A 22,616-nucleotide genomic window follows, 5' to 3' on the forward strand; every position below is an offset into this window, starting at 1 on the left:
GGATAATGATAGCACCTCCCTGCCAAGGTTGTAGTGAAGATAAAAGATGATGATATGGGTAAAGGACTTTGTTAACCTTAAAGTGCTGGGTAAAGGCAGGCTGCTATTATCCCACATGGAAACTTCTGCATGCCCTCCTTTAAACAATAGCAAGCAGCTAATTCCAGCAAACTGGAGGGAGGTTCTGTATCATTAAGGCAAAGTTCATGACCTCGAAGAGCATGCCTGAAATGGTAAGGAATCACAGGATATAAGGAATTCTCTAAGTAGAAGGCAGAGGAATTAAAGCATTTATTCAAGCTCCAAAGGACCAGACCCGAGGACCAATGCCCCAAATTTGATATTGTGGCAAAAACTTCCAGAACCAATAAGCCTACCTCACAATAGTAACTAGGAGGTTACAGAAAAATACGACGACAGCAAGCCAGACCATACTTGTGCTTCCCTTCAATGCTAGGGCCCTTCTGTAAGAAGATCACTCACCAGGCCCAAGACCCTGCTCAGCACTCTCCCGCCTGAAGCTGGCTCTTGGCTGCTCTTAGTTCTCAGTTCCTGCTCCTCCTAATCCTCACTTTCTCCAGCCTCTGTTGCTCCTTCATTCAGCTTCTTGGCTTCTTCTGCTCCTCAGCTTTATTCCTTCTGCTTCCCCTTTTCCTGCTTCTGCTACGTCTTCTTCTTCAAGCCCTGTTCTCTCTTTTTATACAGCCCTTAGCTGTCATCCAGTCGACTACAACGTCATCTGATTGACCAGAACTTAGGCACATACCATTGGCTCTGGTCTTAATAACTCCCTTTAGGGCCCTGAGGGCTTCATGCCCACATTGGGTTTGGGACCTACTTAGGAACAAAGATCTAATCAGACCTCCTTAGGTTGGCCCTACCTGGAGCCCCAGCTGAAGCCTATTCGTGTGGGAAAGATCTTTTCACTTAGTGATTGTCTTTACAAGTTCACTGAGGAATTTCCAGCATTACAGCCTCTCTGTGGTGGAGTAAGGTCCATACCCTCCCTGTTATCCCTGACAAGTGGTTTGGCATCACTCTGTGTGTGTGGCAGGGGTGGGGGGGGCGGTGCGGCACTTTGAGCTGAAGCCACCCCTTATACTCTGGAATAGGCTCATATGTTAACATAGTCTCAGGATACAGCTGTTGATAAGGACTTGTGAACATTTGATTTAGAGTCATTCTTTTTCTCCTTGGGAATATCCAGTGGGAAATACTTGAAACTTGTTGTGCCTTGATGACTCTTTAAGGACTGTTCATGCTGAGGGTGAAAATACTATCTGAGTATCTGCTGAGAGCAGATAGGATTTTGCAGACCAGCACTATTAGGAGATTGTAACTCCCTAGACAGAGCACGGTAGGAGCAAATTTCTAGAGGCTCCAGGTGTGGGATATGATTGAAAATCTCTGTAATTTGAATAGGAAGGAGCAGATGTGGCTGTAGAGTACAAAAGACTCCCAACTTCCTTTTCTCTCCTTTGTGAGTCTCTAGTCTGGTTTTCCATATCATCGGGCTAGAGCCTTAGAGATGAGGAGACTGAGGATCTGAGAGTCCCTTTGAGATTCCATCCAGGCTCCCCAGTGGTGCTTGTGAGTGGCAAGCTTAGGGTCTGAACAGAAACCCCTCCCCTGTCTCCAAATCTATTGTTGTCTTCTCAAGCCAGCCCCCTTAAGTACTCCTAGAGCTTGTTCAATGGGAGAGAGTTAACAGATTATCAGAAAAAGATGATAGGTTTGGGGTGTTATAAACTGGGGTGTCAGTAAGCTCAAGCTGAAAGAGTTTAAATCCTTTTGAGGAGGCCGTGCATAATCTTGTTTGAACTGTCAAATTCTGTTATTTTGGAATCTCTCCTGTCTAGTCTGTCCCACTGATCTGGTTTTCTGTTTTTTTCACCAGTACCAAGGGTTGTGATGATTGCTGCTCTGTACTCTGACCTCTTTTCATCCCTACCTTTTTTTTTTAGTGTTTCCTTTGAAATGAATTTTATCATTTTATGTAAGTGTCCCTTTCATAGTTTGATGTAGCATTAAAATTGTAAATTAAATGTGATAGTATTGTAGGTTTTATTATATTAGCTTGGCCTAGCCATGAGCAATTAGTCAGTAAACATTAAGTGCCTACTATATGCTGGTCACTGTGCTAAATACTCGAGATAAAGAAAAAGGCAAAAGACAGTCCCGTTCTCAAGGGACCACAGTCTAATGGAGGAGACAACATAAAACAAATCTATACAAGACAAACTATAGACAGGATAAATAGGAAATAACCAAGGGAAGGCATTGGAATTCAAAGGGATTGAGAAAGGTTTCCTGTAGAAGGTGGGATTTTAGTTGGGACTTGAAGGAAACCAAGGGAGGTCAGTGGTCAGGACTTCTTTGGATTTGGGTAAAGTTTGCGAATTGAGATGGGCACAGAGAATGCAAGTTCTTGCTGAAGTGGGTGTTTTTATTGGGTGCTGTTGGCTATATGAGTTAGGCTTAGTGATTTCCATGTTGCGTAGAGAAGACCTGAATAAAAATTGGGCAAGATTGATGTGGCTGCTGGAGCATCATGGGGTGTGTGTGTGTGCGCGTGTGTGTTCGGACAAGGCCTTAGCACCTGCTAGGAACAAAAAGCCTCTGCCCTGTGTGCCTTCCCTGATCCACTGACCAGACGGAAGCTTTAAAACTCCCGAGAGAAGAGAGCCTCTAATGTGAACTCCACTATCACTCTCTGAACTTGTGGCTCAGATTGAATCTGCCTGCCGGTGTTGTTAATTAGCAGGTTATGCCACTGAGGACAGACATTGGATTATTTGCAAAGTATGTTTTGGTCTATATAAAATTAAGTTAATGATTTACAATTAGAATTCCCAGAGTTACAAAGTGAGAATGTGTAATGCGATGCTCGAATAAAAACAGACGTTTTTCTTTTGTGATTCATAAGATTCTGTGAAGAGAAGTAGAGCAGGTTTTTAAGTTGCATTTGTACGGGGCTTCTTCTGGGACCCCTTGTCTTCTGGGGTAGGGGGTGCTGGAGAGGGAGGAGCCTGTTTTGCCTAGGGTTAGTATCTTGACAACCATTTGAGGGGCTCAAGTCAGATTTCAGGGATCTCACGTAGCATTTTAGAGTAACAGAAGGCCTTGTCAGTCTTGTTGTAGTCCCTTCCATTATAGAGGAGGATGCTGAGGCCTCACAGGCCTTCTAGCTCCTTAGTGCCAGGCTTTCTGACAGCTGGTGTAGTTTTAGGGGTATGTAACAAGAGTTCTTTAACTTTCAATACTGTTACCTTGGAGAGTTAAGGTAAACTGAGGAACAGCGTTTGGAGAAGATCAGTTTATTAGTTTTTGCTGTTTAGTCCTTTCAGTCACATCTGACTCTCCGTGAGCCATCTGGGGTTTTGTTAGCGGAGATTCTGGAGTGGTTTGCCATTTCTTTCTCCAGCTCATTTTAGAGATGAAGAAACTGAGGCAAAGAGGGTTAAGTGACTTGCCCATGGTCACACAGGTAGTGTGGTGAGGCTGGACTTGAAATGCACTTCATCTAGCTGTGCTTGGGTTAATGCCCTTCTGTTGCTTTAATTTGCTCAGTTGGCCTGAAGTGGGGTTCTTGGCTGCGAGGCTCTGTTGACCTATTTTAGAAATAGTTGGTTTGTTTGCACACTCTTAGCATCTTCCTTCCTGGGAGAGTCTTTCTTTCTAGAACAGTGGAGCTTGGGAGTGGTGGTGGTGGTTTGGGGATACTTTTGTTCTTTGTGAATGAGCTGCTGAAGCGCAAACTACAACGAAGGCATAGCAGATTGAGTGTGAAGGGTGAGGGGCTGTGAGCCCAAGCAAGGTGGGACTTTTTGTTGTTTTTCTTTTGGAGTTAAGTTTTCCAGGTTTATGCTAAATTGTAATCTCCTTTGAACCTTGGTAATCCACAGCTGTAACATATTAGGTGCTAAGGCATGATGGCTTTCATGCCTTTGGGCACTAAGCCAATCAGATGCCCAGTTTCAGCACTAGTAACTGGGCTGAGCTAATCAGGTGCTGAGTAGAACTGTATATAAAGAGACCATTCTCTTTACATACAGAAGAAAAATGAGCATGAAGAGAAAACAAGTGATATGATTTAGTGAGACTGTCTGTTGTTTCCCAGTCTTTTGTTATTTTTGATAGCTAAAGCAACCCTACGCCAGCTTCATGGAGCTCCTTTTCACTGCAGCCACTCCAGAAAAATGTGTATCCAGCTCTCACTTCAGTAAGCTGGCCTTCATTTGCCAGCCTTGTTTCACTCAGGGCTGCTATTTGGATGCGATACCTATGGAGTTCCCTTGCAATGATTAGAGATAACTAAGGAGTGGGGGAGCAATGGCTATGGCCGGGGGCAGAGCTTAAGTGGAGTAGCCCCTCTCCAGGGAGGTGAGATGTGGAGCTGTAAAGGGAGAGGTTTCTTCGTCAGGATCCGGGGTAGGAGTCTGGAGCAGTCAGCCCACAGACCCAAAGCCTTGGGGCTTAGAAATAAGCCCCACGTTAAGATGAAAACTTTGTCGTCCAGCTGCCCCTCAGGACTTGGAAGCAGAGGCTGGAGCAGTGTTGGGACTTAGACTCTTTGACTCATTTGAGCATGAGAGTACCAGATGAGAGCCTGCAGTGGCAGTGTGTGGAAGAAAGGACACACACCCAAGAGGACTTTACTTGGACACTCTGGATTGAGGGGATTGTAACCTACTGTGACCTAGGGGTGGAGAGTGTTGTGTTTTCTGCTAAAGTATTTTGGAACAGTATGCTATACACTGAATGATAAGTTTTGTTTAAGACCATGTGGCCACCTTAGTAATAAGTTGTTTTGTTGTTATGAATTACGAATGCTTCAGTTTCTTGAATAAGGTTTAGTTTTGAGTAGCAAGAGTGCTTATTATACTGTGTGATTCAACTTTAGGTATACATATTCACAGCAGCTCTCAAGTGGGCTGTGTTGATTGGCATTACAGGGGCCAATCATTTGGTATAATTGTACCTCCTCAGATTGAAGGTGATGGTGAATTCCAAGGTAATTGGGCTTTTCTGGAGAACTGTTGTCAATGATAACCTTTTTTTTTTTCTTAGCTGGAAAAGTGGAGAAGATCCAAAGCTATTGCCTTTCTTCCTGAATACTTTCCTTCCCCTTTATGGGACGAGTTAGGCTTAGTGGGGAGAACATTGGAGCTGGAGTCAGACAAACATGGGGTCCAGTACTGCCTGGGCAAACCAGTCATGTCAGGCCAACAAACTTTTGTTACATCCAGATTCAGGGCTGAGCCTGAGGATTCAAAGAAAGGCCAGAAAGGTCCCTGCCTGCAAGGCTCCCCCATATAATGGCATAGATGACATTCAGACATCTCCATAGCCTACTTTGGAGATCCTCTCAGCTGGAAGGCACTCATCCCAAAGAGGACTGGGAAAGATTCTTGGAGATGGTAGGCTTTGAGTTGACACCTGAAGGGAGCCAGGGAAGCTGGGAAATTTCCTGGAGAAGGGAAGGAATTTGAGGCATCTGGAATAGCCAGTGAAAATGCCTGGAGTCTTCAGATGGAGTGTCTTGTGTGAAGACCCTGAAGGAGGCCAGCATCACTGGATCATAAAGTACCCTTAGAAGGGAGGAGGGGCAATGCCAGAGCATTGGGTGTTGGATCTTGGATCTTGGAGGTCATGGAGAGTCACTAGAGTTTATTGGGGGGAGGGGTGATGCAATCAGACCTGCACTTTAGAAAGGTCCCTTTGGTGGCCAAATAGATGGTGGGCTGGCATGGGGAGAACCCTGAGGCAGGCAGACCCCCTCAGCAGGCATTGGAGTAGTTCAGAGGTGAGACAGTGATGGCGGGCCTGCGTCAGAGCAGTAACAGGGTCAGAGGAGAGGAGAGGGCAGGGCAGGGCGTATTCCAGAGATGCTCTAAAGGTGAAATCACCTGGCCTTGGCGACAGCTTGGATGTGGAGAGGCCAGGAGAACTTCTCTGGGAGGGGGAGGTTTGGAAGTGAGGATTTGGGAGGGGAAAGACAATGAGGTCAGTTTGGGATGTGCTGTATGTAAAATACCTATAAATCTTGATATATATATATATATATATACACACACACACATATATATATATATATTAATAAAAGATCTACAATAGTAGTGTCAAACTCAAATAGAATTGGGGGCCAGGAAACAGGCTCTGGAGCCACGTGTTAATGTTATTTGTGTCTTATCGTATCTTAATGTGTTAAAAATATTTCCCAATTACATTTTAATCTGGTTCACATCTCACTCCAGAGTGTTGGTAGGAATAACCTTCGAAGCAAATCAAGTTTTCTTGTCTGCTCGGCAGCTGGAGTGGAGAGACTTCAGTGTTCGTGACTCCAAGGTGCTTCTTCGGGCTGTCTTCCTGAAGATGCTCTTTCCTGAGTGGTTGAACAGCGCCTTTAAATCAGTCCCTGGGGAGCTGCCCCCACTCCTTGTTTTTTATCTGCATCCAAATGAAGCCTTAGTCTCTCATAATCTGTAGAGGTGAAATAGCTTTGAAGACTAGAAATCAGAGGCAGTTCAGCTCAGCAGCTTGGCTATACAGGTCGGGCGTGAATACTTTTGTCTCGGTTATCCTCTAAAGTTTCACCTTCTCCTGGTGCATTCCTCCTCCCTTCATGGCTAACTGTCTGCATCCTTCCTCCACTTCATTTCTCATCCTTTTTTCTAAACCAGGACTTTAAACTCCAAAGAGAAACCAAGCATATTGACTTAGTAGAAAGCCTCCTAGGAACATGATCTGTGTTTTATTTCCTTTGTGATGCTTGTAATCTGGTTCCTCTCCCTCAAGAGTGTTGTGGCCCCACAGTTTGGCACTTCTGATCTAAGTGCTGTCTGCAGAGTTAGGTAGGGTCTTTTCATTTCTAAATCTGATCCCCTCTAGCTCTGCCAGCTCTCCTGGATGGCTTTTCTCTTCGGCTCTGCCCTCCATATCATGCCCACTCAAGGGGCCCCCTAAGGTTTAGTCTTGGATCCTCTTCACATAAGGAGCCCCCTATGGTCTCATTTGGGGATTTCAACATCTTTCTACAGATGGATTCCCTGCTGTGCTGGATGCATCCATTCTCTGTCTCTTTAACTGTGATTACAAATCTCTAGCTCCCTTTTGGACATGTGGAATCAGTGAGTCAAGGACCAGAGACTGTGCTAAGTGCTGTGATACAAAGAAAGTGTCCTGCCCTGTAATGGGGGGGGGGGTGGCGGTGTGGTCTGAGGTGGGATGAGTTCTGCCATGGGTTCATGTTGGAGAATGAGGAGCTCCTGGAGATGAGGAAGTCCAGGTTCAGAATGCAGTAAGCGCTGTAGTTGGAGGTCAGTCTGGGGTTAACCCAGAGCTGTAGTGACCTTGACCCCTAACCCCAGGAATTGAGGAATCTTCTTGGATAGGAAGGAGGCTTTTTTTTTTTTGCCTTTGGCAGCAGATAGCAGGCATTACAGTGCATGGAGCACAGGGCCTGGAATCAGGAAGACTTGCTTTCAGATCCAGCCCCGCACACTTTTTAACTGTGTAGGCTTGGACAAGTCACTTAACCTCTGTCTGTCTGCCTTGGTTTCCTTAGCTGTTAAATGGGGACAGTAATTATTAGTGCCCACCTCCCAGGGTTATTGTGAGGATCAGATGATAATGTGTAAAATAAATGCCACGCCACCTGGTATGTAGGAGGTGCTTTTAAAATGTGCACTATTATTATCCTTGGTAATGTTTTTAAAGCAGGATTGGCGTATGATTAGATGTGAAGATTACCTGGGCTGGGAGTAAACACTAAGGGTTAGGCGAACCACTGATGATGCCAAGCTAAACAGACAGTTTGTGGGTATGTTGCATTCATACCTAGCCTACAGAGGAAGCAGAAAAAATGGGGGTGAGGGAAGGCTCCTGGCGTGCAGGAGGCCAGCCAGGTGGGGAATGAGGAGACAGAGCTTCTGAGAGGATGACGAGTGGGCACTTGAGAACCAAATCGAGAGGGGGCAGCGCATGGGATGGAAGTGGCCAGTCTTCTCCCAGTGAGGTCTTTGGTGTTCAGTTGTGTCTGACTCTTGGTGACCCCATTCTTGGCAGAGATACTGGGGCGGTTTGCCATTTCCTTCTCCAGTGCATTTTACAGATGAGGAAATTGAGGCAAACAGGGTGAAGTGACTTGCCCAGGGTCACGGCCAGTAAGTGTCTGAGGCCAGATTCGAACTTGGATTCTCCTGACTCCAGGTCTGTCACTCTATCCACTGTGCTTACCTAGTTACCCTAATTTGTTACAACTAATAAGTTACAAACTTTAATTTGAACCCTGGGCCTTTTACTCCAAATTCAGCATTGTTTTCCAAGAGGTATATGTATTAGTTATTTATACTCTGTTTCTGTTTCCCACACAGGCTTGTGAGGGTCTCAGAGAAGCTATTGGTATCTGGTTGCTTTTAGGTCCTTAAAAACAAAACTAAACGTTTTTTTCCTCCTTTGACCATTTCCTAATTAAGGTCTCTGTTTCCTTACTGGTTACTACTGCTTGAATATTGACATAGATTTTATTTCTTATAGGATGTTAGGTCTTAATGTTTCTTTATAATTTGCAATTTTCTTTTGAACTCTTCAGTTGTTACAGGTACTGTGGTAGAGTTTGTTAAATATTCAGGTTCCTTGTGACAACTTTTAGAAATTATTTTCATAATTTTATTCCTCTATAAATACTTTTTGCATTACTTGTAACTATTTATATACCACTTCCTGTCTTACTTGGAGACAGTTATACTGGTGTTTTTACTCATTTTACATGTCATGCTAGTACAGATCTGACTCTTAGAGTCTAACACAGAAGTACCAGTGTTAGAATCTGAGTATTAAGAAAAGTCATTCTTTGCGGTGAAGAATGGTTCTTGGATTGGCTTTTGGAATGTTTGAATAGCAAGTGAATTTTATTAGTCCATGGAAACAAGCAAAGCTCTGTGGGAAGGAACAAACCAAGAGGCTGAGTGGGATAGGGTTTGGAGGGCTTGCATTTGGGGTATGTTTCTAGAAAATGCAGGGATTTTTAAGGATTTGTGAAATGTAGGTAACTTTTTTTTTTTAGATTAAAGTGAAATATTAACAACAGCATTAACATGTTTTGGGTCCTGCTCTGGAATGGCTGTATCTAGCATTTTGTCAGCATGCTTGTGTTTGAAATGCATAGTAAATTAAATCTGGAACACAATGGCGGATTATTGGACTTTTGGCTGGTTTAGCTTCACTGCTTGCTCTAGGAACCATGGAAACTTCTTAAAAGGAACTTAGGAATACTTAGATTTAGAAATAAGCAACAGGGTTTTGCTTTGTTCTTAACTCTAAATACATAAAATCTTTAGACTAAAATATTTAGGAATTTATATGGGGTTTGAGAGGTGCAGCTAGGTGACACGGTTGGATAGAATGCCAGGCCTGGAGTCAGCAGGACTTCAGTTCAAATGTGGCCTCAGCTGTATGACCCTGGGCAGGTCACTTAACCCCATTGCCTCAGTTTCCTCATCTGTAAAATGAGCTGGAGAAGGAAGTGGCAAACCACTCCAGGATCTTTGCCAAGAAAACTCCAAAAGAGGTCATGAAGAGTTGGACGTGACTGAAAAGACTGAACAGCAGTAGTGTTTGAAACTAAAATATTGGTTTTTAATTAGTGGCTACTGAATAGTTTTAATTCCATTCATTTGCATGGAGAAGACTACTCTCCAGTGAGACTTCTCCCAAGTCAATTAGCACATAAATGCGAGTGCCCTGGGAGAAACATGGACCAGTCCCTGCTTGAGAAGAGCCGATGTTCTATGGGATGTTCCTAAAATAGGTGTCAGATAAATTCCATTGGCTTCGGTTTTATGTAGATGAACTTTCTCATCTGTGAAGAGCTGTCTCTGATGGGGGATTTGCGGTGTGAGATTTGGCCACAGTGGCCATGCCATTTGTTTATGGTCCTGGTATTATTTGTTCCATGTGAATTGTAGCCCTTTGGTGAATTGCTCGCCTCAGTGGCAGCCCCTTTACTTGACTTCTTAGTGAGTATAGGTAAGGTAACATGGAGCCCGTCTGCCAAGAGCGTGAGGCTGTCCTGGAAGGAGCACCTCCCAGAGTCAGAGCTTTGACTCCCACTCTCCCGTTCATTACCCTAGTGACTCTAAATCAGATCTCAACCTCACTTGCCTCACCTGAAAAATGAATAGATAGGAATAGATGATCTTGAAGATCCCAAATTCTACTTATTCAGGTGTATTTCAATCTGTAAATCAAACTTCTTTTCCATGTATCTCTGTAAATAATTTAAAGATATGTTCCAGTGGGGAAGACAAAATCACTTAGAAATTCAAAGTAATATGAGAAAATCAATTGTTTCCTGTTTTTAGGAGTGGGGGATGGAGGTGGGAAGGTGGGATTTAGTTTTCTTATTTTATCCATATTGTGATTTCATATTGAGATGTAATACTACTGCAGTTTATAATTTTAGAGAGGTGACTGGGGCATTGAGAGATTGGGATTTGCCCAGAGTCGCATGCTCGTTTGGAGGCAGAGACTGGACTTGAACCCAGGTTTTCCTGCAAGCTTGCCATTATCCACTATGCCAGGGGTGGGGAACCTGTGGCCCTGAGGACACACGTGGCCGTATAGGTCCTCAGGTGCAGCCCTTTGACTGAATCCAAACTTTATAGAACATATCCCCTTAACAAAAGGCTTTATTCTGTAAAACTTGGACTCAGTCAGAAGGTCATACCCAAGGACCTAGAAGGCCATGTGTGACCTGGAGGCCGAAGGTTCCCCACCCCTGCACTCTGCCATACTGCCCCTCTCTTTATAGCACTTAAAAAAGATAACTTCGAGGTGACAGTGTAGTGGTAATTTGTCCCCTTTCCCCCTCCCCCTCAGCTAAGCCTACACATATAATGTATTTTTAATGGGCTTTTGAAAAGATGGTATAGACTCAGAAGATTTTGTGCATAAAATGTGGTTGAGTTTTACTCTGATATTACTTTATAGGGTAAAGGGTTCTTCCTGTTCACCTCTGCCTTCTGGCTTCTTTAAATCTCACCTCAAACCCCACTGTGGGCAGGAAACCTTCCCTAGTCCTCCTTAATCTTCTTGCCTCCCCTTTGAGGTTTTCCCCAATTTGGCCTGTGTAGATCTTGTTTGTATGTAACTCTTTGCACATTGTCTCCCCAACAGACTGTGAGCTTCTGAGATCTGGAGCTTGTTTTTTTCCAGGCACATTCTAAGCACGTTGCTTGGCACATGGTAATAATTAATGATTGTCCAGTTGACTTTACAAGAGACAGGAGGTGTGATTGGTTTTAAATAGGGGGATGATTGCAGGCCTTCATTAGAGGCCAGAAAGGAAAGTTTGCAATTAAAAATATTTTTAAAAGTGTTTTCTCCCGCAGGTTTCGTTGAACTACAAAAATTTGTGCATGTGTATTTATGAGAGGGCCTTTGAAAGTACATTTCTTATTCACTTTATTTTGTTTCTGACCAGCCCTAATATGAAGACAATACCTATTTCCTAGGCAATTGCAAAAAATCATGTTAGGTTTTTCAAAGATGTTGTAAATGTGAAGTACCATGATTACTTTTTCCACAAATCATTTGTAAAATGACACTTTTAGTAATTGTGATTTTCCTTCACAGATATCGAGCTGCGCTACTATAACCCCATAAATAATTAAGAGTCTGAAGTCTCAGTCTAGTAACGTGGACATTAACAGTGATGATACAGATAAATACAGGAGCCTGGGAAGCCTGTTCTAAGCGAGGCACTTTTACAAAGGTAAGAAAAATAGGACTTTGAATGCTCTCTGGGCTTCATTTAGTAGAAACAATTGAGAATCCTGAGCTAACTGTGTGTAATGAAATTGTGTGTGGAGGCCCTTCCTTGGTTGAGAATATTGTTGAACTGAGTCAGGATGCTAGAAGGGTACCTGAAGGTTTTCCCTTGGGCCTCAGGTCCTGGGAGAGACATAGGAAGGCCTGAATCTTTCTTCTCCATCTGTGAAATGGAATGAGACCTCCTCTCACTGTCCCCCCACAATGCATTAGGTCTGGGCTTTCTTTTGGAAAGACTGGCTCTTTTTTTCCTTAGACTTAGACTTTCCTTAGACTTTTCCTTAACTTAGCTTGCTTTCATAGCTAGACAGCTTAACTGCCTACGACTTTTCTTGCTGAAAATTTCTAGCAGGCTTTAGGGCAGTTTTGTGAGGAGCCAAGTCTTGAGTCCCAATTCCTTCCTCCTTAGCAATACATTAGCCTGTTAGATAATGAACCTAGGACACATTTTGAGCTCCAAGCTTAAAATGAACCAAACTTTAGAGCTTAAACAGAACTCACTTTCCTGTGTGAGGAAAATGGTAATTCTGTTGACCTTTAAAAATAATAGCTTTACTTAATTATCCCGGGTATACCCCAAGATCTCATGGTAGACCATTCATTTTTCTCTCCTTTGGTGTCATATTAGAATTCTACCTGAATGACATTCAAAGAAAATATAAATTTCAACTCTAATCAACCCAGTTCTTTGAGAAATGTCACCCCTCCCCACCCCCCCATTAATTGACTTTCCTGGTTAATTGATTACTCAGAAAAACCTCTCTATTCTTAATGCTTTTTGAAAATCTTTCTAAAATGCTTTTCTTTCTTAACTTAGAAAGAGGAGATGCTGGTGGAGTAAAGCATTTGTTTGTGAAATGAGGCTCCTAGATTGTGCCTGACACTTTATGCTTTGGCAGACTTGAGAAGGTTTTAAAATCCTCTCTGATATTAGCCTGTCTTAGTTTGCTTCTCTTGAAAGTGAAATGTAGGCAGTTTTCTCGTTGATGGAGATTTTGCTCACCTTGAGCCTCTGATGACCTTGCAGATCGTACACTTTCTGAGGGGTGGTGAGAGGCCAGAGACAGCAGTGTCATAAAGATGGGCCTGCTGTCTGAGCTGTCCTTGGAGTAGGGGTCCTTTCTCCAGTCCCCAGACGGATCTGGGCTGCCCAACTGCCGCCTCTTTCATTTTTGTGAGCAAGCCTCTCCCTGTGTTGACTGTCCACCCATCGACCTTCCTCCACCTTTGTGTCTGCTGCTTTCTAAGGCTGAGAAGACAGAGACTGATTTCTGTTCTGCACGGCCCCCCTTTCCCTGCCAGTGCTTCAGTGCTGTGGCCCTGGCCATGTCCTCTTTTTTCTGGGCTTAGTTTTCCTGTTCCTCACCCACTTCTTTTGTGCCTTAATTTTGGAGGCTTCAGCTTGTGATGGGAAGCAAGGGAAGGGTGTAGGCCTACTGTGCTCAGCACTTTTACAAATAGCATCTCATCTTATCCTCACAGCAACCCTGGGAGGTAAAAGCTGTTATTATCTTCATTTGGCACTTGAGGAACCCGAGGCAGATAAGTTAAGTGACTTGCCCAGGGTCATTTGGCTACTAAGTGTCCAAAGGGCCAATTCAAAGTCATGTTCCCTGACTCCAGGCCTAGTACCCTGGACACTGTTGTGCCTCTTAGTGTGTGCTGTGGTGCAGCCAGGGGAGGCTATGGCCAGTCTCTTTCCACTCCACGCTCTGGACAATATCCTTTTTAAGTGCATCTTAACATTACATCATATTATCTACCACATCGTATTCTTGATGTAGGGTGGTGTAGATAGAGAGCTAGCCTTGGCTCAGGCTGTGCTGATGCTTATGTCTCTGCCGCATAGTGATTGAAGCAGGGAAATTAATCTGGTCTTAGGCTGGTATATAAAACCCCGAAATCACTCCACAATTGTTGGCCTCCATTGGAGCAAGGAGTTTCTTCACCAGTGAAATCATGAGTCTTAACCAAACACTCATGGTGTTGACTCCCAGGGAGTTCTGTAGGAAGGTCTGTGTTTGTCTTTACTAGCCACACCTTCCCCCTTTCTAGATGTGTGCAGTTGGTTTTGAAAGTCAGTACAGGACTTTTATGTTTGCCCGGATTAAATTTTATCTGGTCAAATTCAGCCCACCGGTTACCCTGATTAATGATTTAAACTTGTGTGTATTCACTCCCCTTCTCAGCTTCAGGTCATCTGTAAATTTGTAAGTGATAAAAATTGCAGAGGCTACAAGCCAAGGAAGACAGCCCTCGATCTAGAATGTTGTTTAGATGGTCCCTTTGTCACCGCAGTCTCTAAGGGCATGCCACAGGATCATCTTTCTAGAGCAGGAAGAGATTTTAGCCCTCTTTTTATTGGGCCTGGTGAACTTCAGTGACTAGTTAAAAGTCACACTTGTTAATAGCCAAGTTAGGCTATTCCAAGTCTTTGGACTCTAAACATGGTTCTGGAGCATCTTAGTCCATTTGTGGGTTCTCTTTGCATCTGGTGTTCAGTCCTGATCTACCTAATTAGATTCTCCTGTCCATGTTTCTTTATATTGTGATGGACAGTCATCATTTCAAGATCTTAAAAAAATGTTGCTTTCATGGCAGTTTCTTGAAAGAAGGTACATTTTGATCTTGGAATAATGATTATTTGACTGAAAGTGACCTCAGATTCGCATAGTAAACTGTTGCAAGGTGATCTCACATTGCCAACTTTGTTTAGGGATTTGTTGGTTTCTGAGTAAGTGATTGTATAATCTGTTGCTTAGCGTTCTTGAGATTAGCGGTCACTTACAGGTGATCCTGTGTCCTTGAAATCATGTGTACACCTTGACTTTGTATAATTTTCCAAAGAGTTCATCTTGTGGACACATTTCTCTTGCCCCTTTCCAAGGGTGTTGGCTGACATGTCTCAGAGTTGATTTCTTTTTTAAATAAAGAGGCTTGAGAGGTTCTAATTGCCTTTTGGCTGTAATGGAAAGTTTCAATCAATGAATCCTTCATTTTATTCTGTTATGGATCCAAATCCTTCAGTATAGCAGAAAAGCTCTCCAAAGAGATGTTTTCCCCCCAAATGATAGTTCTTTGGTTGTACAGGTAAGTTATCTATGTGCCTTGTGAATTACTGAAGAATGTCATATTAGTGTATATGAGAGATACGAACTTCTTAGTTCTCCTTTGTGGAGAAAGTGACTAGTGGATTATGGAAATGTAAATTCATGATTCTTTTCATTGTTTAACACCTTAATGACTAGGTGATTTGTAAGTGAGTTATTTCATTTTCTGATAATAGGGAGCTTCTAGCCCTAGCCAGATCCATTGCAGGGGCTGCTATATTCTGCTTTTGATCTGCTACAGTAATTATTAGTAGGGAGGGGGGAAAGTAGGCCTTTGATATAAAACAAAAACAAGTGTCCATACTTTGTTGGTAGATGGAATTCACTGCTGTATGATTTGAATCGCAAAGGTAGACACTCAGAAAAATAACTCTTCAGTTATTCCTTGTAGATAATGTAGGTGTACATGTAGTTCAGCCCGAGAATGGTGCAAGAAATGTAGTATTCATGTTGTTCCTAGGTTTTGAATTTATTTTCCAATGGAAAAATTGGTCTAAACCTTTTCATTTTCATGCATTGATGTCACCTGGCTATTAACTAACCTAAAGATCGTGTTGGCCACTGGTCTTGAGGCCCCACTCCAGACCCTCCTTCCTTTCCAATCTGACATGTTCTTGAGGATGCAGACAGGTTTCCTAGTTTGGTTCACTAGCAGTTGTTCTTTTGATACAGTTTAGCATAGATGATCACATTGAATCTGATGTAGGCTCTATTTTTGGTGTGTCCCCCCCCCCCACCCCAGATTAATAAGTATCACTTTGGGGGATCTCAGAGTGGGAGTTAAAGCAGCTCCAGGTTCTGTCTTTTAGCTTTTCTTCACCAGCTGCCTCTTGAGGTTTCATAGCCTGCTTCAAAGATTACACCAAGAGCACTGTCTAGCTAAGAGATATTTTAAAAATTGCCTTGCAGTTGTGATTTTTGGCAACTGTTCTCTATTTCAACAAATTTTTACCACGTTCTTCCTGCTTCCATCTGATGATAATCTTGGTACCGGTTATGGGAGCCTGTAATCAACATGTTTCCATTTCACTTGGGAATTTACCTTGTGGGCTAGAGTGGAAATCACAGCGAGAATTGGGATTGGAAACAGATGGAGATAGTGAGGAATACTTCCTGAGAGTTTTGGTATTCTGTTTCTAGATCTGAGAGAGGCAAGAATAGAATATAGCTTTATGGAGAGGTATTGAACAACTCAAAGTAAAAAGTGGGAGCCACTTTCTAGGCCCAAGTTTCACAGGCTAATTCTTTGGTGAGACGTGTTCTACAGCAAGGTGAAAATTTGGCACGTTTCTCTCTGTTGGTGTCAGATAGGCTTCCCTTAGTTTTATCAGTAAAGAGCTTCAGTCTGAATCTGGTCCATGTTCCTTTGCCAGGTAACAGTCCTCTCTGGCCTGGTGCTGTAGCATTTCTAGTTCCTTATCGATACTGGTCCTCCTGCAAGAGCATGGGCGGCATTCTGCCCCAGTGCTTCTTCCTAATTCTTGGAAGTTGTGCTGAAATATTGCCTGCTAAGCAGGTTTGAGCTTGACCCATCCTGTCCCTTAACACCTGATGTTTCTTTGTAATTCCTTCAGTCCCTCCAAGAGCTTCTCCAGCTCTTCTACCTAGTGGATATGAGGGAACCCCCTGCCCAGCCTGTGGGACTTGGCCAGTCATAATACAGCAGCCCTCAGTGTTGGGGATTGAGATGTTTGCACTTGGTCCTTCACACCATGGAATGTAGATGTAACCTTACATTCTTATCCATGTGTTGTTGGTGAGGGTCAAGAGAGTGAAAGTGAAAGAAGAATTAACACGAAGGAGATCGTTGAAATATTTTGTTAACTAAAAAACAACTTTTAGATCTTTGGTACATAATTTACACATGATTGGCATATACGTTTCAGTGGAGACCCCTTCTGGCCCTGACGAGCACATTCATTTGAAGTTTTCTTAGCTGTCAGATCCTAGCTTTATTGAATCTCTTTGTTAATAGCAATAAACACATGATTGAGGTATAAAATCTGAATGAAGTCCAGATTGAAAGGTCAGTGACCACACTGAAGCCTTGTGATAAGGCAAGAGAATTTAGAGCAGAACAGAGTTTGTTGACTGTTCCAAGTACTAACAACATACTGTTTTATGCATAGCACAGTCTGATACTGCATTTTGAGAACACTTAGAGTTCATTCTAGTTAATGAGAATAGGAACATTTTTAGCCTTTAGAGGACTGTATTTAGTTTAAAGCCTTTTGCATTTTTTCAAGACTTTAAATCAGTATTAGTAAATAGTGACCAGAAAGGGATATGGTACATAGAAATTATTTTATCTAATATTTAAATGTATTCCTGAATTTGGATTGGTTCAGAAATAAAAATACCTTGCCTCGTAGTCTAGCAGAATTTGTGGCAGAGAGTAATCTGAATTGGGATCTAGAATTAGGGTGAGAAGCTTGCCTGTGTATTTGGACTACTAGTGATCGTTTTTTCTCATCTGAAATACTGTATCTCTGAGGCAGTGTGAGCATAGAATTTCTTTCTAGCTCAGATGGTTGGCAAGGCAGCCATTTGTTGAAAATCGATAATTCGAAGATCAGGATCATTTGGGTGGTTGACACGTATTAGCATAAATGTAACCAGCAGACTAGCTAGCCACTTCTGTATAACTTTGCAGAATTACAGCCAGGAGTGTCTGAATAGTATAGAATTGTCCATGTTATTTGTGAATATTTGCCTTTGTTAATGATGTAGCTTCTGTAATTGAAGCTTAAGTTCAGTGCTATATTTCCTTTGTACCTTCTTTCTTGCTTTTAATGTTTTCTAATATCTACCACCTTTAGATCAAAGAGTCTCATCCATGGACTGATGAAGAAAATGATCTTATTTTGAATATTGTTCTCCCTTTACTCCTTTCCCTCTTCTTTGAAAAGAAATTTCCAGTTTACCATAATTTATTTTTTCATGAAGTTGAAATTTACTGCTAGGTTTTTGAATGGAAAAGATCATAATTTTGCCATCACCTGTCCAGACATTAAACAAAAGGGAATTGCAAGTCAGATCCCATTACAATAAATACCACAGCAATGAAAGGTTTACCTTATTTACTGTCTCTTTCCATGTCCTGCCCAAGATAATGGTGACTGCAGTCTGTTAACAGTGGAGTTCTCTATAATGAACAAATATGCTGCCACTTCTGTCAGGGGAGCAACGGTGCTGAGACTGTATTTCCAGTACTGCTTTGATGGGTGATTAACATTCTCCAGAGAAAGTTTTAATGAACAATGCATACCATACTTTACAACAAAAAGTTTAAAGTGTGTACATTTTTCGGGGCTCCTCAGGGTTCCCATATATATCATAGAACAACATGGTGTCAGCACTTAGCCTAGTGCCTGATGCATAGTAGGTGCTTAATAAATGTTGATTGATATTTGGGTCTTCTGCAGTTGCTGGTTTGGGCTCCAGGGGGAGTGTTGCCACAGTCCTTCTTTGGTCAGTCATTGAAAGTTACTTGGTTGTAGAAGGGGAGCTTGGCCTCTGTCCTTCCCTCTTTCCATCCTCCAGTGGAAATGGGGCTATAAAGTTGCAGTGCACCACATAAAAATCTTACAGAAGAAAGGTGCTCCTATGGGGCAGTGCTTCTAGACAGATCCGCTAGGAATCGGCTTCTGCTGCTGCCTCCCTCAAATGTCCCAGTGCCCCCCTCCCAGGAGAAGCAGAGCCAAACCAAACCCTGGGCCAAATCAGAACAACATTGGCACCCCAGAGACCCAGGAAATTAAGATAGGAAAGGGCCAGATAGTGGATGTTTTTATTGCGTCTTGAAATCAGATGACAAACTGCTTGAGAGATTTTGTCTTCACTGTCTTTGGAGGACTTCTCTTCACTTACTAATTCTCTATTCCATTGCAGAGGCTGAACTTGCAATTTTGTTTCTAACCATCGCAGGCCAGGAATGTGATTTCTAACTCCCTAATTGCAACAAAATTCCCCTGGAAAGAACCCTGTTTTAGATGCCTCATGGGAGTTTGTTGTAATGGGATTTGACTTGTAAGGGAGAATTGAAAAGAGCAGACTGTCTCTCCCTCCCTCCCTACCAGGAATGTTGTGAGGACAGATGAAAACTGATTTCAAAAATTATAGAAGAGCAAAATTTATAGTATAAGTTCAAGATGTTGCTAGAACTAGCCTGGAATCATGTCTAATTTGATCACTAGAAATCCCCAGCTCCTTTTGGGGGGACACTGTCCGTGTAGTGCCTGTGTAGATCTCCTTGGAAATACTGATGAGGGGTTTTTATGGAACCTGATAATTTAACATTAGTTGAACTTCCGTTAAAAAGTTATAACTTTAAGTATGATCTTTGTGGATATATTAACTATGACCTTTTTCTCATTATTTTGTTTACATTTTTGAAGGTTTCCCAATGAGTGGATCAGGATGACCGTAATGTAGGGATTTGCCATAGTATGGCTGCTTCTCGATCTACTCGTGTCACAAGATCAACAGTGGGGTTAAACGGCTTGGATGAAACTTTTTGTGGTAGAACTTTAAGGAATCGTAGTATTGCTCACCCTGAAGAAGGATCTCCCCATTGTCAAGTGCGCTCAAGATCACCAAAGAAGAGACCAGAGTCTGTGCAAACTCAGAAAGGGGCCAACAGCGCCAGAGCCGCTGACCTGAGACCTCCAGGTGCTCGAGAGCTGTGGGTAAGCCCGAGGAAAAGAGGACTTTCTTCTTCAGAAAAGGATAATGCTGAGAGACATGCTGCAGAAAACTGTGAGAGGCGACCCACGGAAGCGGCTTCCCCCATCTTCAGGCGACTGAAGCGCAGTCTCCGTTCTGAGGCCCTGAGCAGCTCGGAGGAAGAGTCCCCTACCAAAGCCGACAAGGAGGGCTCACCAGAGCGGCATCGCTCCTCAGTGGACAATGGTGCTGATTCCCAAGGGGCTAAACGCGCTTGTCGATGCCTTCTACTGGATGATTGTGAGAAAAGGGAAATTAAAAAGGTGAACACCAGCGGGGAAGTGTCCCCGAACCCTCCTGTCGAGGAAGAAATCGCAGGCTTTCAGGCTTTGAATGGGGTTGATGACAGTGACTCTGCTCTTCTCCACTGTGATGACTGTCAGCTTGACGGGAACCCCAAACAGAACAGTCCTGGTTCCTGTATGCTGCAGGACCAGTCGGTAGCTGAAAATGGGGATTCACATGCCCATTCCTCCTGTTCGCTTGAGAGTAGGAAAGAAGAGAGTATCATAGACCATAATGTGCCTTGCACAAATTCACAAGTGCAGGTCAAGTTGGAGGACCACAGAATAGGAGCTGCCTGCCTTTGCCAGGAGCCTGCAAATGAGCTGACTCCTGAGCCAGCTCCAGTGCCCTTTCCTGAAATTCAGCGGTCTTTAAGGGATTCTGAGGAGGAAGTAGATGTGGTAGGAGATAGCGCCTCCCGCGAGCAGTCATGTCATGAGAACACCAGCAGCGCCGGCGGGGCTAGTCATGCCAGGGTTCCCCTCTCAGGAGAGCCTGCTCCCGTTTCTGCCCCAGACTGTGTTTCTGCTCCAATGGCCTCTTTGTCTGAACCCCAAGAGCACCGCTACACATTGAGAACTTCGCCACGGAGGGCTGCCCCAAGTAAAGGTAGTCCCACAAAAAATAACTCTCCTTGTAGAGAAAATGGACAAATGGAGGAGAACCATCTTAGTCCAGCAGAAAAGAATGTCACTCTTAGTGTTAATGTCAACGGTTCTCCCACAGACTCTGAGGATGCTCCTCAGACTGGAAAGGGGACGAGCTGTGACCCTGGATCGCCACCCCCGGAGGCCAGGCTCCCTCCTGGGTATGTGGCGCCTGCCAAAGAGAGTGCCGCCCTGCGTGCCCCTGAGGAGGACGAGGAGGAGCCTGACGTGTATTACTTTGAGTCAGATCATGTGGCATTGAAACACAACAAAGAGTATGTGTAACCATGGTAACCGTGAATTCTGCTTGCTTTGCCATCCCCCACATCCACCTAGGCTGTAGGGTTTCCATTAGAGCCTCCTAGGAGGGGAGAGCATTATCTCGGTGATCACACCAGATTTCCCTCCTTTCTCTGCTCTGATTACCATGAAAAATAAACTTTATCTCGATATCCCCATAACATGCAGTCTGAAAGGAAAATCCACGTAGCTGACCTTATTTTGATACGTGATGAGGCTCTGAAGGAGGAAAGAATGTTCAAACACTGGTTTTGTATGTGTTTTCTGATGAAGATAAGATACTTAAACCAATTAAAAAACTGCTAATCTCCCTTCATTAATTAAAGTACCCAATGATTGAAAGTTATGGAATTGTTTGTGCCTGACTGACATTCTCTAGAAAGGTCAGCAGGCTCTTTGGCCTTTGTCATCAAGCTGGCCTTCTTGGCAGCCTTTTTTAACTTCCTTATTTATAATTCTCAACTAAAATTAGAACTTTAAAAGTTTTTGGCATAATCTTTGTCTTTTTAATGACATTTTCTTGTATAAATACAGTTTTAATTTATTAATGTGAAGTTCTATCTGCATATATAAGTAGGTGTGTAGATTTACTGCCTTGTAAAGACAGTTTACTATTTTGAAAGGTTTTTGTAGTTTTTGTAATTATATAATTTTACCTGCCTTATGAACCTATCAGACTGTCCCTTGTCTGGAACATCCTTTAAGTAAGAATTCTGCATATTTAAGCTTACAATTTTCCATAAAATTTTTCCTTTATAGCAAAATATCGTAGGTGTCTGTGCAGATGAGCTGGACTTTGCTTTTGCGTAAATAGATGAAGTAATTATGGGATGGAAGGAATTCTGGCAGCTACAAGTTGTCATAGATCATTGTCCCCTTGGTAGGAGGTAAAACGTGCAAATTCTCTCTAGTGTGACAGAGCTTATACGCACTGTGGCTTCTGTAGCTAACGTTTATAGCATTACCGTGGAACTTTTCTAGGTGGACTTCAATTCTTTTCACTGAAAGAACTTCTAAGTAGAGCTTAGGATATTTGCAGTGTGAAGGTTGCTGGCACAATCAATATATCGAATTAAACATACATTCTTGTCTGACTTGATAGCCATCTTGTCAGACATAAGTCCAAAATTTGTAGTACAATTATGTGAGATGTCAGCGCTGATATTTTTATTAACCTCATCTTAGTGGTATTTCAGCGTTATTTGTATATGTGTGGTTTTTCCTCTTTAAATTTTATGCAAACATGAACCTGTTAGGTTGTTGATATGTTTGTAGGTTTGGTTTTATGGCCCAGTTGGAGATGGAGAATGATTCTAATGTAATCTTTGCTAATTAGAGGTAAATTAGGGCCTTTTTTTTTTTTTTTGCATTATTGCTGTTATTTCAAAATGTGAAGATCTTCTATTAAGAATTATGACTAGGCTGGACATTGTCAGATATTTACAAATTTCATAGGTAGACCTTAAGAAAGGATTATGCTAATTTCCAGAGGATGAAAGGAGGAGAGAATAAGTTTTTGCTGAATCTATTCCTTATATCCTTTCTTCATAAAATATATTTTCTTTTAAATAATTGTGTGGTCAGTTTTTTCCGATATTAGTTAATACATTAATAATTCATTGAATCATTTATCTTTTTAAAGGCATCTTTAATTTAATTTTGGTTAATAATTACACTAGCCTACCTGGGGTAGGAGAAAGACCACTTGGGGTAATGT

General features: G+C 42.7%; 1 protein-coding gene across 6 annotated transcripts in view; it reads left to right on the forward strand.

Moving 5' to 3' along the window:
- The window catches only part of ZZZ3 (zinc finger ZZ-type containing 3), a 109,818-nt gene that overhangs the window by 25,837 nt on the left and 61,365 nt on the right, over nucleotides 1–22,616 (forward strand). For all 6 annotated transcript variants that reach the window (XM_036754647.1, XM_036754651.1, XM_036754645.1 and 3 more), the window contains 2 exons: nucleotides 11,638–11,776; nucleotides 19,340–20,874. In XM_036754647.1, coding sequence (XP_036610542.1) covers nucleotides 19,391–20,874 — 1,484 coding nt within the window. In that variant the 5' untranslated portion in view covers nucleotides 11,638–11,776; nucleotides 19,340–19,390. The remainder of the gene's footprint in view (nucleotides 1–11,637; nucleotides 11,777–19,339; nucleotides 20,875–22,616) is intronic.

The sequence above is a fragment of the Trichosurus vulpecula genome, chromosome 4, assembly GCF_011100635.1.
Source record: "Trichosurus vulpecula isolate mTriVul1 chromosome 4, mTriVul1.pri, whole genome shotgun sequence".
Classification (NCBI taxonomy): Eukaryota; Metazoa; Chordata; class Mammalia; order Diprotodontia; family Phalangeridae; genus Trichosurus; species Trichosurus vulpecula.